Genomic DNA, 17949 nt, shown 5'->3' on the forward strand with positions numbered 1-17949 from the left:
GTGCAGGGTGGATCTGGGCTGGGAATGCAGGACTCTAGACTGTATGTTGCCACCTGTTTCCGGGGTTGGGTTGCCTGGATGTATGCTAGCTTGGCCTAACCATCCCCAGTTCCCTTACACTGTAGACCTCTGGAAGAAAAGGGGAGGTGGGATTCCTTTCAGGGAAGTGTGCAGGAGGGTCGTCCCAACCCCAGCAACCCCAGAGTCCCTTGCCGTTGATTGGTCCTAACTGGGGAAGGGTGAGTGTGTTTCCTCCTCCCTGCTCTGGCTCCTCACTGTCATCCTCACCCGCCTGTGAAGGGCACAGGGGCTGGTGCCCAGAGTGTCCTCACAGGCCGGCTCACGCCAGTATCCCCTTCCATCCCCCAGGAGACAGATCCTCAGGGTCACGGAGGGGGCTGGGCCTTTCTTGTACCAAGTCCTCCCAGCATAAAGAATTCAGCAGGCTTCCTTGGAGGGCATAAATATTTAATGGCGTTGTAGTTATATATAATTTGATCAATATGTCAGTGCTAAAAGGGCCTTTAAGAAGGCTCACCTGTCATTGAGTGATCTGTGATGTGAACCTTCACTAGCCCCTCCGGTAGCTGGAGGGGCTACATTTCCCAAGGCTGCTGCATGGATCATTTGTTGACCCTCCTCCCCTTCTTATATTGTAGCACTGCTTCCCCTGAGAGCCCATGGCGTGGATGGAACAGGGCCTGAGAACCCCACCCCAGCTTTTGTTGGCTGTCCCCTGGCCCCCCCATGGATTTCTTCCTCTGTTGATAAAACACCCACTTGCTTTATTTCAGTGTTCTCTGAGCTCGGCCTAAGGAGAAACTACCTGGCAAGGAATATCCTCTTTTAGTCAAATCATTGAGGGGCTTTCCATTTAGTATTGCCTAGGAAATGCAATGGGATATTTTAAGTTAAAATTGCCCAGACGTGGTATTCTTTTTTTTTTTTTTTGAGACAGAGTCTCGCTCTGTCCCCCAGGCTGGAGTGCAGTGGCGCAATCTTGGCTCACTGCAAGCTCCGCCTCCCAGGTTCATGCCATTCTCCTGCCTTAGCCTCTCTGAGTAGCTGGGACTACAGGTGCCCGCCACCACGCCCGGCTAATTTTTTGTATTTTTAGTAGAGACGGGATTTCACCGTGGTCTCGATCTCCTGACCTCGTGATCCGCCCACCTCGGCCTCCCAAAGTGCTGGGATTACAAGTGTGAGCCACCGCGCCCGGCCCCAGATGTGGTATTCTGAATCTGGGTGATTGGCGCCTGGCTGCTGGGAGGCTGCTGGGAAGGTTGGGGCCAGGGCCACCTCTTTCTGCACAGCCTCCCACCCCAGCTTTTCCTTGCAGCTCTGGGATTTAAATCAAGATGAAGCAGACTCTCTTCAAACTCCAAGGACTCAGTCAGAGAAGTAGGTAAAACCTGATTAAAATTTAAGAACCTCAGAGCTGACTGAGATGACACCCCCAAACACACACGTTTTCTAGAGGAGTAACCTGAGACCCAGAGGCCTGCTGGGATGAAAATCGGCACTTCCCCATGGCTTTGCAATGTAATTCACCTTTCAAATGGGCAGATCCCTTCCTCATCTCATCTTTCACACACATCCGCAAACCGGTCTTCAGACTCACAGTACCATGCTCTTTGCATGACACTGCCCTGATTTTCCGAAGAAGAAATCCTCATTTCACAAATGTAACTAGAAGCCTAGTAGCATGGGATGGCCGCTTGCCTGTCTAACAGACGTGGAATTACTTCCCGCTGAATGCAACAACTTGGAGAACCCTGGCCTGGTTGTCTTAGCCTCACCAACCAGTCTTCCTTTTTGAATCACAGAAACTGCACAGTAGGGGCTTGACACTTAGAAATATGATATCATTGTTCTTGCCTAGAGGCTCTTCCACAGTGAAGCACAGTTTTGCTGATGGACAGATTTGAATGGCTCGTGCTCTGAAGACTGGTCCTTGGGACCCAGCCCAGGTCAGCCAGCTGCCCAGCCACCAGCCAGCATCCATCCACATCTCAAGGTGGCTTGGCTCTTCTCTGCTGGTCTTTTGTAAATTCTTGTGATGCTCTGTTTTGTGGATCTTTATGGAGGAAAAGATAAGCTGCACAACAATTCGGGAATATTTAGGGTTCTAAAACTCTAAATTAGGGCTCCTGGATCTTTTAACGTTATCTAGTTAATCCCTTCATTTTGCAGACAACGAAATTAATGCCTAGAGAAGGGAGGTGATTTGCCCAAAGCCACACAACTAAATGGAGACAGAATTGGAGGTAGAAGCCAGCTCATCTCTGCGTGGCATTGGAGCATAACACACTCTTTAAAGGGGCAGTTTTCTCTTCTCCTTGCCTTTATTTGGCTGAGGTTAAAAGGAATTGTGCATTCAGAGTCCACAGGTACACACGACAGGGCAGTTTAAAACTAACTAGCAGACAGACTCACTGGTGGAAGTAGCTCTCAATGGTGTGTTGAACACAGTCACCTAAATTAAACGTAAGGGCAAAGACTGGCTGGGTGCTGCAAGCCCAGGAGCAGGAGGTTGCTGGGGGGTACAGATCAAGAGCAGGCTCCATCTCCCTTAATTTAGTGTCTTGGGTCAAGGGCCAGGGATAGTCTGAAATAGCAGCAAACGTGAATACTAGACTGTGGTTAGAGAAACAGACTTTTAGAATGCTCAAGTACCCTCGGTTTACAGCAAGATGTTCAGAGGTCCTGCTTTAATGAGGAGATGATCATGCAAATGGGAGCTACTAAGGCGCATGGAACAGATTGCTGTTTGGGAAATTACACTTGCCCCCCACTATCTTGTTTTCTGTCATTTATTTGCCTAACAATCTCGACAGAGATGCAGGGCAGATGTTACTCCCAGCGCCCAGTTGGTAGTGCAGATTCCAAATGTAGCAGGACCTCTGTCCCCATTTCTCTGAACTGCTTCTCTCTCTGTATCTAGTAGATTAGTTCCTTCTGAGGAACAATGTTTTTCCACCAACAAAGCACCTGCTTTGAACCATACTTGAAAAGAAACTTTCAAAGGCGGCACCAGCCTCCCTGAACACCTTTTCCAAAGTGCTTTCCAAAGGGAGCCGTCTTCCCACCTCCCACCACCTCTCAGGTTCGCTTTTGAAGACCTGGCTCAAAAGCAGTGGCTTTGTGGGACCAAGAAGGAGGGAAGGATGGAGGTCGGCCTCTGGAAACTACAGGTGCCTTATTGATAACGGATTGCGCCAAGTTGCCAAAAGGAGTTTTCCAACATATGATCGAGTTCCAGTTTGTGATTTGTGACCTGTCCCGATTGTTGAAGTCACACTTGATTTTTTTTTTTTTTTCCTTTTTTGGAACTGATGTTTAGAGCTTGTTTGAGTTGGATCCAATGCTGTTTTAACAGCTGTTCTAATCAGAAGTGCTGTCAATTATTAACCGTAATGGTGGGTTTTCTTTCAAAAATATTTCTCTAAGCTCTCTTGAAATGTCAAAATGCAGCTTCTTGGTAGGAAGTCGTTTAGTAAAGTCACTTAATGGCTGGGCATCAGTTTCCCCATCTGAAAAGTGGAGATGTTGACAAGCGCCTTCTCTGTGGGGTTACTGTGGATGCACACATGGCGAGTTGGGTGGGCGATATCAGCGGTCATTACTGTTGTTACGAGGGCTTCTGTTAAGCCAGCTTTCCATTTCCAGGAACTTCCCCTCCCCCAAGCGCCACCCTCCAAAAAATAAACATTCTTTAAAATGTTGAGCAAACAGCTTTCCTGTTCATGCTCTGATTCTGCAGAGTGCACGCAGCCCATTCTCAGGGTTGGGCAGCCTTTGTAGAGATGGAAGAGGCCCAATCCCTGCTTCCACTTTGTGGGGAGACCCCAGGAGGGTACTAGCAGATGATGGCACAGTGACAGCTGGGAGGGATGGGATGTGCTTGCTTCACATCCCTTTCCCAGGGGAGGGGCTGGGTTTACGTTGGGAGAACTTTTACCGTGAACCAGGAGGTTCTCCCAACGTAAGCCCAGCGCCTCCCCTCTGCCTGCCTCAACCCTACACAGTCCTGTCTTGTGACGTGCCAGAGTCCTTCCTGCCATGCAGAGAGGCCTCTCTTCATGGAACGTGGGCCTCAGGAAAGACAGCCTGAATGCCACTACCTCAGGCTTGTGGAAGGTTCTGTATCTGTGTGGCATTGTTGCGATAGCCCTCAGTTGATGCTTGTTTGTGGTGTTGTGAGGCGGGAACTACTTTAGGAGGGTGGAGGGGTAAGAATGAGAGAGAACTTGCCCTGAGCCACCCAGCTGTGGTCACCTGGTGGCCCGGATGGCTACATAATCCTGGGAGATCCCTTGTCCTCATAACCAGAGCGAGCTGGGCTCCAGACCAGCCCTATGGGAAGATCCTGTCTGTGGGAAGCCTTTGGCCACATGTTTGCTGAAGGGTGTGGGGAAGGGCAAGGTCAGCTACTTTTCTTTTTTGTCAACTCCCAAGACCCTGACCCTTGGCCTGTTTGCCAGTGGAAGGAGGCCATAGCCAGAACCCTTTTATAATCACCCTGCCCCCCTGCTCTCCCAGAGACTGTGAGAGTTAATAGTTGCTGAGGAGGCCACAGTGACTGAGGATGTTCTGACCTTGCCCCCGTCTTCCTGGCCGTGGGGAGGAGCAGTGGCCAGAGACCCGTCTAGGTGGCTTGCGATTGGCCTGGCTTGGGGGTGCCACCCCACCCCGTTGGTGAATGGCTTGGGCCACTGGCCACCAAGCGTATGTCAACACTCCATCCACCATGGCCCCTCCCACAGATGCCGCCCGTGCTGGGGCAGGCCCAGATCCACAGCCAGGGGTCACTGCCATATGAAGTCTCAATAAATGCAGAGATGCCAGTGATACTATTCTTTGGGCCAAACATTTATGGAGCACCTACTGTGTGCCAGGCACTGCTCTATCGTTGTTTAAGATAACAGGCCTAGGACCTGTGAGCTTCCTAAACAGTAAGGTTGGTTCCTTTTGTTTATTTTTGTTTGCTTTTTGTTTTTGCATATCTTTCTATTCTTATTTGGTGCATGAACTCAAAGGTGAGCGAACTTGTTACTGTGCAGGTTTGGAGTGAGGTGCAGCCTATGCTTGTTTCTAGAACTCCTGCCCTATCCAACCCGGACTTTTTGCTTCATTCCCCATTCCTACTATCAGTTGATTTAGGCAAGGAAAAAATACGCAGAGTGAAGAAGGACTCTGTTTGGGAGAGCTCTTCCCACTTAACTAGATTAATAATTTATATAATGATTATTTAGTAATTCTCCTGGGTTCCTTAGAGTATGAATGACAGGTGTCTAGTGGGTGGAGAAGCCAGGGATGCTATTAAAAGCCCTACAGTGCACAGAACGGGCTCCACACAGCAGTGAATTATCTGGCCTCAGATGTCAATAGCATGGTGTTTGAGAAACCCTGATGTATGGTGTCCTGGCTAGAGTGCCCCACGCATGTGTCAATGTGGAGTCCCAGTGGGTCTGAGCTGGGCAGTTTGGAAGTGGGGGCCATTGTTGACACAGTTGGCCTGGGATATGAGTGACAGTCCTTCATAACAGGAATTATCTCTCCCCAAATGCCAACAGTGGTGCTGGCTGGGAAACACTGACTCTGTTCCTGAGGAGCTAGAGTGTTCTAGGCAGAAAGCTGACAGCAGTGATTCCTGATCCTCTCCCCGCCAGGAACCCCCACTGTAGCGGACAGGCTCCGTAGGTTGGTGAGCCCTGCCACCATGGCTGGCAGCCCATAACACAGGCCTGCAAAAACCCATAAGGCTCTTTAGTGGCCAAGGGTGGAGGGGGTGGAGGGTGTTAGCCCCAGGAATTCTCCCGAGGTCCAGGGTCTATTTATGCGCCTTCAGATTGTTTTTATTTTAAGTGCACAAGGATTTCTCATCCAGAATCATTTGACATGCAGATGATCACAGATTTTTAAAGGCTGTTGTCATGGTTTTGTCTCTGAAAGATTGCTATGTGCTGATGAAAGCTTTGAAGCCAGCTTTGGGACCTCAGTCCTAGCAGGCTCAGGATTCAGAATGAGATAAGAAAAGCAATTCTGAGAGTCGTCTGTCAGTGGTTCTAGGCCTTTCTATCTGGACTCAGTTAACCCTTATAGCACCACTCTTGATCTGAGATCTAAAGTTTACATAGGATGCTGGTGGAAACTGTTGACTTTCTAAATGCGGTCTTTTCTAGGGTGTTGGGAGATGAGGCAGAGAATTGATCTACCTTTCTAAGATTGAATTCTGTGAGGGATTAGGGATCTAATGAATTACATCTCTGAACAGCTTCTTAGACAAGGCAATGCTATATCCTAAAAAATGAAGTGTTGGCTGGGCATGGCGGCCCATGTCTGTAGTCCCAGCCCTTTGGGAGACCAAGGTGGGCAGATCACTTGAGCCCAGGGGTTTGAAACCAGCCTGGACAATGTGGCGAAACCCAGTCTACAAAAATACAAAAATTAGCTGGGCATGGCGGTGCACCTGTAGTCCCAGATATTTGGGAGGCTGAGGCAGGAGAAAATCACCTGAGCCCAGGAAGTCGAGGCTGCAGTGAGCCAAAATCATACCACTGCACACCAGCCTGGGTGACAGTGAGACCCTGTCTCAATGGGAAAAAAAAAAGAAAGAAAGAAGGCTTAATGGTAGGATTTTAGCCTGGTAGCATATATATGGGGGAGGGATTGATCTTGGTGAGGGAGAGGCTAGTCCCAGGGAACCCTTTGCCGCATAGGACCACTTATCAGCTTTGTCCCATTTATCTGAGAGCTCGTGTCCTGTTGGCACTGGGCACCAGTGGGCAGAGCAATTCCTCTCTCACTAAACTGTGTTTCACTCTTACAATGGGTTTTGCTGGGTTGTTGGGGGTGATTTTTATTTCGTTTTGCTTTAATTAGGGATTCCATCCAGAGGATGCAAACTATATTCTGAAGCAGACATGTGGACCACCTCTGATGGAAATTGGAGCTCCCTCAAATGTAGGCAGCCTGGCTGCGAGGGAGCTGAAAGAGATTTCTTCATGCTGTGGATTTAGCTAGAGCCTCCTGGCAGGAGGCTGACTGAGGGCAGAAAGGATGGAGCCCCATGGAGAGGGGCTGTGGTTTGGGGGGAGTTTGCATTTCCACTTGTCTGTGACATTTCAGTGACTTGATTTATTTGCCTGAGCTTCATGTGGTCTCCTTGCCTTTGCAGACAGAGATTGCGAAGAGACTGAACACAATTTTAGCACAGATCATGCCTTTCCTGTCACAAGAGGTAAGACCTTCTTTTATTATTTCTTCCTTTTCTTTCCAAATCAGCCCAGTGGCTGGTGGGGTCTCACTGGAGCCTGAGCCCCAGCCCCAGCCCCAGCCCCAGCCTCAGCCCCTGTCCATTCATACTGACTGAGCTGACAACCTGGAGATTTCCAGAGCCTTCTCCAGCTAGTCTGGAGGCAGGGGGCCATACCAGAGGGACCATTTGCTCCTTCTTCTGATAGAATTGTTTCTCTGCCATCGCCGGAGTCCAGAGATGGGGGTTCTGGTATGCGACCTAACCATCAGTGGGCAGTGGGTGCCTCTTTCCCATCCAAACTAGCATCCCCAGCCCAAAGGGGACCTCAGTTCCTGGTACAGAGTGCCCTTGCTGGGAGCATGACCAGGTAGTCATGTCACCTTCTAAGCCTACCTTCCAAGGGACCTCCATTTGGGACAGCGGCTGGACCAGTGGGTGATTTGAGATAAATGCCTGCAAAGAAGCCCCCTGGTGCCGACCAGACAGACCGGCCGACTTTAGTGGGCTCTGTTTCTTTCCTCTGATTTCACTCCAGGCAGGGCAGGCCCTGCCCTCTACTCCCACTCAGTGGCTGGGACCATGTCAGCTCCCTCATGGACTCCTGGGTCTCGGACACAGAATGGTGACCAGTAAATGATTGAATTAATGTATAAGAATCAGATATGGCAATGCCCTCGGAGTTTGCAGCCCAGTAGGAGAGAAAGCTGTGTATGTGGCTGGTACTACCTCAAGGCCAAAGGGAATTAATGCAACCACTTTTTAAAATAGACTTTATTTTTTTAAGAGCAGTTTTAGGTTCACAGAGATTTCCCGTATCCTCCCCACTATCAACATCCTCACCAGAGTGGTACATTTGTTGAAACTGATGAATCTGCATTGACACATCATCACCCAAAGTCCGTAGTTTACATTAGGGTTCATTTTACCACTTTTTCTTTCTGTATCTGTTTATCTGGAAACATACTTTGTTTTCTCTCTATTTAGACAGGTATGGATAAGGTATATGTAGACATACTTTTTCCCCAAATCCCTTGACTGTAAATTGCAGGTATCCTGACAATTCACCACTAACTACTATAACTGCATCTCCTAAAAATGGATACCATCCTTCATGATTACAGTATTGTTACCATGTTTAGAGAATTAATAATCATCCTGTAATATCATCTGATATCCAGCTCATATGCAAATTGCATGGAAAAATTTGTGTGTGTGTGGTTGACTAATAGCCATCTTTTGGCATGCATCTTTATTTTAGAACTTAAAACGAAGTTTCAGTTACAAAACTAATACATGCTCATTGAAAAAGGTCTAAAAGAGAAAGTAAAATGGCCTGTCACCCTCCCCCCCTACTTGTGTCCTGTGCCTGTTCAGTGGGGCTCCTCTGTCTGCTCTGGGCGTCTCCGAGAGGCCCTGCCAGTGCTGCATAGCCCGTCACCTCCTCTGCCCAGGAGAATGGCTGCATCTAACGCACACCCTTCTTCCCTCCAGCACCAGCAGCAGGTGGCGCAGGCAGTGGAGCGCGCCAAGCAGGTCACCATGACGGAGCTGAACGCCATCATCGGGGTACGTGGACTCCCCAATCTACCTCTTACCGTGTGTATAGCCCTTTTATTCCTCTCATTTATCATAACCAGAGATTGACCCTGACCTTAGCTGGCCTCAAAGAATGGCGGCCCCAGGGCTCCGGCTTCTACAAGCACCCCGAGGGCTTGGACCCATGTAGGGCTGTTTCCCCCTTGGCTCCCAGTTGCCTCCTAGTCCTCAACTAAAGGGGAGCCAGACATACCTCAAATCCACCTCTTCAGCCATCTGCCTCATCTTCCACTGGCTTTTGGTGTCCTTGCCATTGAGGAGGGTGGGGACCTAGGGTCACCTTCAAGGCCAGGCCAACTGGCCAGTACCTGGCCACCTCCTCACACTTACCCCGGGGCCTGTCTGCCTCTTCCCTGGCACAAGTCTGCCCTTCTTTGACCGCCTGGGATCAGAACAGTCTCTGCTGTACTGTTGATGTGCATCGTGCTGTGGAATTTGGGTTTACGTCTTGCTGTCCCATGCGCGAAGCTGCCTGGCTGAGCATTCATCATGTACGCTTGTGAACTCCAGCTGGGGAGCCAAGACTGGTTTTCCTGACTTTCTAGAAGTCCCGTCTCCCCTTTACACAGGAAGACATACCCAAGAGTGCTCTGTGAGGCCCACTTTCAGACTGGCCCCTTAGTGGAAAGGGGAAGCTGGGTCTACCTGGCTTGTATCTTTAATGCATTTCTTAGGTTCAAGTGGCATCTGTCTCCTGCTTGCTGCTTTGGTGTGAGGCTAGTGACATTTAAGATAAGGACCTGAGGAAGAAGAGTATTTTTAGTGTGACTTTGGGCAAGGCTCTTACCCTTGGGGTGTACCTGTCCACCTTTCATCTCTGAAATGAAGGGGGTGGATGGGATCACTGCTTCCCAGTCCACGGAGGAGCTTCTGGACAGTACAGATTCAGGGGTACTTGTCCCAGAGGTCTTTTCCATAGGTCTGGGGATGGGACTGGAAATAGGTGTTCCTAACGATTTCTAGATCATTCTGAAGTGTAGTTAGGCTTGGGAAGCAGTAGACTGATTCAACTCCAACATTCTGGGAACCTGGTTGGTTTTCTTTCCTCTTTCTGTTCTCATGGGAGTCACTATTTCAAGGTGGAACTGAAGGCCCCAGGATTTTCCTCTGCTTGGTGGGATACATGATGACTCTTCACTTTTCTGCCTGGGGCAGAAACCTGGAGGTCTGTGTTTTAGTCATGGTTCTTCCCCCACGTGACCTTTGGCAAGTCCCTTCTCTTCCTTGGGCCTCAGTTCCTGTATCCGTAAAGGGAGAATGTACACCGGCTCATCTCTTTGGGCACTCCTGACTCCTACCAGGAATGCTGGGAGGCTGGAATCACAGAATGACACTTACGGACACCGGCCCTTCCATCACGCCGTCAGGACCCGAGATGGTTGCAGAGTCATTTGGTGAAGGCATCCCAGTGGGTTTGTCCTTCTGGGCTGAGCCCATAGGGACACTTCTCACTGCTGCTTGGGCGGGTGGGGGATGCAAGCATTGGTCTGGTTTGAATCCTGGCCTACTATGTGGAATGGGCAGAGAGGAGTCTTGAAACTGGAACGTGAAGAAGTGTTCAGTGCTGGAAGGCAGTACCCCAAGAGGGGATATCATGATATTTTAATGTTTGAAGTATCATCAGAGATCATCTAGCCCAGGGATCATCAACCTTGACACTGTTGAAATTTGGGGCCAGATCATTCTTTGCCATCCTGTGCATTGTGAGATGTTCAGCAGCGTCCTTGGCCTGTAGCCACTAGATGTCAATAATACCCCGACACTCGTGACACCCCAAAACATCTCTAGACGTTGCCAGATATTCATAGGAGGCAAAATAGCCCTTGGTTAAGAACCTCTGATCTAGCTCAATGCCCTTGTTTTACAGAGAGGGGAAGTGATAATGATGTTGAGGAGCAAAGCCAGGCCAGAGGCCCAGGTGGCTGACTCCCAGCCCAGGGCTCTTCCCCTGGGCCCGGTGCAGCCCTGGAGGGTGGCCTGTGTCATCTGTCTCAGTGACCAGCTCTCAGCTTGGTGGTGGTTCTGCTAGTGGTAGCAGGGGGCTGCAGGGGTGGGACATACCTTGTGAATTCTGTTTTCTGACATTTCTCCTCTTCCAGCTCCTCACCGCATCCCCTTTCAACCATCTTCTTGAGGTTTCCAGGCCAATTCCTCCTACCCCTGCGGTGGCCACAGCAGGGTCCCCTCTCCCCCTCTGCCTCCCTCTTTGGAATTAAAATCCTCTTATGAAAATAATTTTTTTTAAGTTTTAAGAAAGGAGTAAAATTGGGGGAGAAGCACCGCTTGGATTAGCTGTACTTCCTTTAAGTAGTATTTAGGAAGCTACAAGTTAGGTCGAGGCAGCTCGAGGCAGACATTGGAATTCAATTAAAGCCAACGAGTGGGGCCTGTGACCCCCATTTTCAAGGTAATTGCTTCTCCAGCTCTGAGTGAATGCAGCCATCGCCCTGTCATTAAGCAGGCAGCCGTCTAATCACTGCGCCTGACAGAGCCTCACAAGGCAGGAATTACGGACAGCCGAGGCGTGCTCGTGCTGGGAAGCTGTGCTTGACTGCACTCCAGTGAAGGAGGCCGCTGATCTAGTCAGGGCGTTCTTTATCTCCTCCTCGAGGAGAGCAGAGAGCGAGCTGCAGCTGAACCGCCTCTGGGAAGCCAGGTGAAGAAGGATAACAGGGGATGCAGAGCCACGGGCTGAACAAAAGGGCGGGCATCCTGGCCCCAGCAGGAAAGGGCAGGAGAGAGAGGGTCCCAGGAGGCTCTTGACAGCTTCCAGTGGCTACCCCCACTGCACTGTTGGATTTGCTGCTCCGGAAGGAGACACAACCTGGCACCCTGGTCTTGGACTTAGAGGAGGGTTTTGGGCAAGTCACTTTGTTCCTCCAGGCCTCAGTTTCTCCATCTGCCCTACTTGTTTAGTGGCTTTCTTGCTCATGGAGTTGAAAGATTCTGAGGTCATGGCTCAGCTCAACTCAAAGAGAAATCAGATACCTCTGGCATGGGCAGGGAGGTAGCCAGTGGCATATTTATCATGAGGATTAGAGTATTCCTAGGGTCTTTCTTCCTGGTGAGAAAGGGCAGGATCCAAGGTCAGGGTGGTGTGTGTGAAAAGGGGAAGGAAAGACAGATAGAGGGAACCAGGCTCTCGAGCCGAGCCAAGCCTCCCCACTCCCCTGCTGGACCACAGGGAACTCAAGCGTCCACCGAGGGAAGAGAGGTGGAAGATTGTCTCTCTTCTAGCTGGGGCCTGGCAAGACTTGGTTACAGTAGCCCTGTTTCTGTTACGTGCTTCTTGGATCAAATTAACAGGAGGGGCTTTAGAAGGACAAGATTCCTGAGCACGAGGAGGGAAATTTGACACTTGGTCAGCAACTTGCAGAAGGCAGCATTTATATTTCCCAAGCAGATTTAAGACCCTGTGAGCTGATGTATCACCCATTTCTGGAACCCTCTTTTTACATTGCTGTATCGTGGCCCAAGATCTTTGGACTGGAAAGTGGAGGAGGTCTCATCTGCTTACCTACTGACAATTTGGTCTTCATTCCCTTGGAAAGTAACAGTAGGGGAGATGTCACAGAGCATTGACTTGATTTTTTTTTTTTTTTTTTTTTAAGTGGGAGCGAAGAGAGGAAGAGGGATGTTGTAGCTTGTCACAAAATACACAGGATATTTTGAAGCCATACCTAAGGCATTCACTCCAGGATGTGGATGAGCTGCATTCAGTTGACTGAATTTTGTATGAGGGGAAAGGATGGCCAAGAGAATGTGCCTTAGGATCCGTCTTTCAGCCAGGCAGTCGTGGTGGAGGGAGGTAATGCTGAATTTGAGTCTGGGCTCTGGTTGCTGCTGGCTTCATGAAGCCGTTCAGCCTCCCGAGCCTGTTCGCCATCTCTGAAGTGGGGATCACAAGGGTTGTTGTGAGCACTAAAAGCTATTACCAACCCCAGAAGCTCAATGCGTGTGGAGCTATGGTGCCCACTGAGTGATGTGAAAGAGAAGGAGCAGTCGGAGGCCTGGAGCTGTTCTCGCTGTCCTTGGAGGGCAGGAAGTATTCATTTTACGCAGTCAGGAGCCTGTCTTTGACTCCTCTGGTGGGAGCCCTTGGCAGGTCTTGGCTCTGGAAATGCTTAGACAACTTCTCTAAGTTCAACCCAAATCATGAACCTGAGAAACGCAGCATTAAATCACCTAGTGAAGGCCTAAGGCGCGATGTGCATAATCCAATTACACATACTCTGCAAGCAAGATCTTCCCTTCAACCTCTTCTGGAAGTAACCGCACCTTCTGAGCCAGGCCACGGGCGCTTATCACTTGTGTGGAGTACATGTTCGTTGACCTGTTTGTGCTCTGGCAGGACATGTTCAAGGAGGGAAAAGTGAACGCCCATGCATGGGCTCGGTTCCAGGCTCCTAGCCCCTCTTTGGGGTTAGGGATGCAAGAGGGAATTATTGACTTCCTTTCATATTGTGGATGGAGAAGTTCCCATATTGGAAGGAAGGATATAAGCTGGAGACAGGCGGTCTCTGATTGTGGAATTGATTCCATTTCTCTGCCATGGGGAAAGCTACTCAGTTGAAAACAGTATCAGCCTCCCACTCAGACATCACTGTGTTTGAGCACATTGTGCTCTGAAGCCAGCAGACGTGTTGCAGGGGATAGGAATACAGCCTGAGGATAGCTGTGCCCGCCTGCCTGCGGAGGTGCTGAGCTGTGATAGGGACGGGGGTCAGGTGGGGCCTTGCCCGCTGGCCCCCAGACCTGTCAGGGAAAAATCTTCGTTTCACTCTCTGTTGTACCCAAGATTGTTGTTAGCGGACCCTCCGTCCGACAAGCCCTGGCGTCTGCTCTTGCACTGAGGAAGGAGCCTTGGAGGTTGGCTCTTCTGTCCCTGCTTCCCAGAGTCTGCTGGACCAGTCCTCGCTGTGCCTTCGAACCACCCCAAGGAGACCTCGAGGGAGTTTCTGGCTCTTTGCAGCAGGTTGCTCTTGCACTCAGAGATGAGGAACGCTTCAGTTTTGCATGGGAGATTCCTTTTCTCTTTTGCAAAGAGGACGCTCCTACCTGACAACACTAAGGCAGAAAACCAGCCTCTCAGCCTTGGAAGCTTAACAGCTTTGAAAGCCACTGTCTGCCAAACAGCCGCTGCTGCCTTTGTTCCAAGTTTCTGACGTTGGTTCACTGGTTCATGTTTTGGGCAAGCAGGACACCTCATGACCCCATTGATGCTTCCTGTCCCAACTAACTGTTCTAGCTGCATCTAATTGGGCCTTGGAAGGAAGGCGTGGAGCTGGGAGGCAGTTGGCACTTGTGGACACCATTTCTCAGCCTCTTCATATACCTTTTCCAAAATTTTCACTAATTTACCCAGAAGACATGTACTGAGCAAACATGCCAGGCACTGTTAGAGGTGCTAGGATGGAGAAGACACAGTCTGTGTTTCTGGAACTCACAGGTTGCCAAGCAGTGCACAAAGGCAAAAGAAACGGTTTACACCTGGGATCTGTCTGTTTGCTAAGATTGAGCACCTGCTCCATTTTTACCTGTACTCACACATGCGATCCTGGCACAACACAGAGAGGTCGGCTGACTTGTCCAAGGACTCACAGCTGATAAAGGATAGAGCTGGAAGTCCGCCTTATTCTGCCTGGCTCCATTGTCTGTGCCATTAGAGCTCTTAGAACAGAGAAATCCATTCTGACCTGAGGTGGGAGGGCATTCAGAGGAGATGGCCTTTGAACTGGGCAAAGCTGAGCCTGGAAGGTTGGGTAGGAGAAGAGACCTTTCCTGGTAAGATAAGACTCGGGGTGCGTGGAGCTATCAACTCCATCTTTCCTTGGGTACAAATGTTCAGTGCACATTTTCTCTAGAAACAGACTTGTTCGTGAGAGGAGTTAGCTGTGTCTGCAGGCAGCAAAGCTACTTCTTTGAAGCCTTCCTTCCCCTCCTCTTCTTTGTCTCTTCCTCAAGGGATCTTATTGGCTCTGCACTATAAAATGCGGATTAAATACCTCAGCCCTTGCTTTCTGGGATCTTACTAAATAGTTATCACCAGCAGAATTAACGGGCCTACCAACAATTTGTCTAAACAAAGGAGCCCTACTGGAGACTCGTTTTAAAACCAGGTATCCAGATAAAGTTGTATTGTCCAACCACACCAGGGAATACTAGGTAGCCATTAAAAAGGACAAGAAAATTTCTTCAGAACATTGCTAAATTAAAATCAAGCTGTATAGCAGTATGGTTCACAAGAGTCCATTTCTATATAAATACATTTGAAATGTGTAGATTTTCATAAAGAAAAACCTAGGCAGGTTTAACAGTAGAATCTTCCAAGGGTAGGATTGAAGGGTAATTAAAAAAACTTTTTAACATCTACTTATTTTTAGTATTTTCTTAAAATGAGCATGTATTAGTTTTGTAATAAGATATAAAAAATTACATTTTCTTAACAAAGAAAAAGTGGAGGAGCACAGAGTAAGCTCCCATCCTAGAGGAGCTGGAGTTTCTTAGCTGGGAGGGGTTGGATCTCCGCACTGGACTCTGTGATGCTGGCTCCAGGGGCCCCCATAGCTTTGTGTCTGCCATAGTGTCTCAGTGCAGATGTGGGGTCAGACCACCCTGGGACAGTGCCCATGAACTGCCTAGCAACAGACATCACAGAAATGCTCTGACAGCTTTGAGCGACGGCTGCAGTGCCAGCCTTTCACCCAGAACTGACAAAGGGAGCCCTCTGGGGCCAGGAGTGCCATGGCTACTGTGGCTGCCGTTAAGTTTGGGATGAGGCCAGGTGGGCAGTTTGCAGCCTAGCTGGGGGAGAGTAGGGCCCTTTATCCATAACCTGAAATGCTTACTGCCTCCTCCTGCCGGAGCCATGGGCCTTCACTGTGTTCTGTTATCTGTTCGCAGTTGCCAGAAAACTATCTCATATTGACAGGCGAGCTCCCTTAGTAAGGTGTGAGATCTGGAAGCTTCTCAGATGTATTCTGTATGGCACTCCCCACCAACCCCTTTTGCTTTGGGGATCTTCTTAGGAATGAACATTCTTTGGATGAGGGCTAGTGGTTGACAGATTTACTAGTGGTGGGATTTGGCCAATTACTAGCTACCTACTCCAGCCCCCTAAGCATCTATTAAATGGCCACAACCCCTCCCTTGCCAGGTGGTTGGAAGGTGCCCAGGCATTCATTCAGGCATTCAGTAAATGTTAGTTTTCTTCTCTTGCACTAGTTGAGAAAAAAGATGTGTGCATAGGTGGATACCAGCATACCTAACTTCTCTTGCAGTAGTGGAGAAGAAGTTGGGTGGGGCGAAGGGAGAGGAAAGAGAAGCCCAAGCCCCTGAGGCTAGTGTTGAGTGGGGAAGTTGGGCCTCTGGAGCCAGGGCAGCGGAATCCTTGACTAGGGAGGAGACAGGGAGAATTGCATTGTTGTTGTTGATAATACTGACTTGCTGCATGGCAAGTTTTTAGAAGGGTTCAGGAATCCATTTTAAACTCTTTGTAAATGTTAGCTACTGCCATGAGGCTTAGTAGCTGTGTGCCATGAGCTGCTGCAGACATTATCTTACAATAATCCTCTGGGGTCTGCTGCTTTCCCCCTTTACAGATAAGGAAATTTGAGGCTCCAGGCCTTGAAGTAACCTGCCCCAGGCCACATAGCTAGAAAGTGCCAGAGTTGGGATTTCAATCCTGGTCTGTCTAGTTCCAAAGCCTCCACTCTTCCAGTTACCCCGTTCTCCACCACTGATGTCCGGTGACTTTAGCACTCATTCCATTGGCCCCCAGCTCATCTGGCTCTGGGGCCTTTGCTGTGATGACCTGCCCTGCCCCCTGCTCTGTAGGGCAGGCTTGGAGTTCCTAAGAAATAAGGAGCCTTCCCTAGAGTCCAGCCTCAGGGTGGAAGGTGCTGGCAGCTAATGCTGAAGGCATGTACGCATGAGCAAACACTGCCAGGGCTGTGAGCTTAAAAATGGATCCCTCTCTACTCAGAGGGAACCCCATGACTTTGTGGTTTTTTAAATGCATGCATTATTTATCTCAGGCTTGGAAACAAACATTGAGAAATTCTTCGTGAAACTGGGGTGCAGGGGGTTGGGGGTGCTTGAAGACATGAATCTTTACATTACAGTCTATTAACAGACTTCCTTCAGCGAGACATTCATGTGGACTGAGCTGGGGGCAAAGGTTTTGGGGGTGCTTCCCCCTGCCACCCACCCAATGAAGGAGCAAGAGGAATGGGAAGAGCCACTCCCTCCCTCCCTCCTGAGGTGGCCACACCTCCCCTGCCCTCCCCAGCTCAGCTGTACTCACCACCGACTTCATTGCAGCAGCAGCAGCTCCAGGCGCAGCACCTCTCGCATGCCACACACGGCCCCCCGGTCCAGTTGCCACCCCACCCGTCAGGTCTCCAGCCTCCAGGAATCCCCCCAGTGACAGGGAGCAGTTCTGGGCTGCTGGCACTGGGTGCCCTGGGCAGCCAGGCCCATCTGACGGTGAAGGATGAGAAGAACCACCATGAACTCGATCACAGAGGTGCGGCTGGGCTGGGGCAGAGGGTGGGGCGGGGCAGGGCTGGGCATGGGCGCTCATAGGCCTCACAGTGAGTGGACCCAGCAAGTGCTGTCGCCCTAGGACCAGGAGTTACCAAGGATTTGGAGCCATCTGTTGAATACCTGGCGCGTGGAAGCCAGCGCCATCCAATCCCACGCACCTTTTCCTACTCCTTGGTGTGGACCTGGTATTCTCTGTCCTGAAGACCCTGTCTGTTCATCTGGAGCCCCCTCCCATTTTCCCACAACACCCTTGCCTGTCCTTCAGGGACCAGCCCCAGTCCACCCCTTCAGGATGCCTTCCTGGTCAGACTAGGGGCTTTTTCAAGTTCCCATAAGAGTTGAAGAGTTGGTATGCCAAGGCTAAGTCCTTGTTACTGTCGTCTTCCATCCTACCCCTGGAAAATGTCTTGTGCTCACCACGATCATTAGCTCCCTAGGACAGGGCCAAGCTCTTGGGTGTTTTCCTTACATCTATGTCTCACCGATGCAGAAACCTGGGAAAGGTGCACAGTCAGTGCTCAGGCAAAGGTTTGTTAGCTGGCTGC

At 50.0% G+C, this 17949-nt stretch overlaps 1 protein-coding gene across 17 annotated transcripts in view; it reads left to right on the forward strand.

The window, feature by feature from the left end:
- The window catches only part of TLE3 (TLE family member 3, transcriptional corepressor), a 49595-nt gene that overhangs the window by 14084 nt on the left and 17562 nt on the right, over positions 1–17949 (forward strand). For 7 of the 17 annotated variants that reach the window (XM_032174354.2, XM_032174356.2, XM_032174355.2 and 4 more), the window contains 3 exons: positions 7181–7243; positions 8753–8857; positions 17180–17384. In XM_032174354.2, the coding sequence (XP_032030245.1) occupies positions 7181–7243; positions 8753–8857; positions 17180–17384 (373 nt within the window). The remainder of the gene's footprint in view (positions 1–7180; positions 7244–8752; positions 8858–17179; positions 17385–17949) is intronic. The other 10 variants (XM_032174358.2, XM_032174361.2, XM_032174360.2 and 7 more) reach the window with 3 other exon arrangements.

Source organism: Hylobates moloch, unplaced genomic scaffold (genome assembly GCF_009828535.3).
Source record: "Hylobates moloch isolate HMO894 unplaced genomic scaffold, HMol_V3 SCAFFOLD_14, whole genome shotgun sequence".
In the NCBI taxonomy this organism is placed as follows: domain Eukaryota; kingdom Metazoa; phylum Chordata; class Mammalia; order Primates; family Hylobatidae; genus Hylobates; species Hylobates moloch.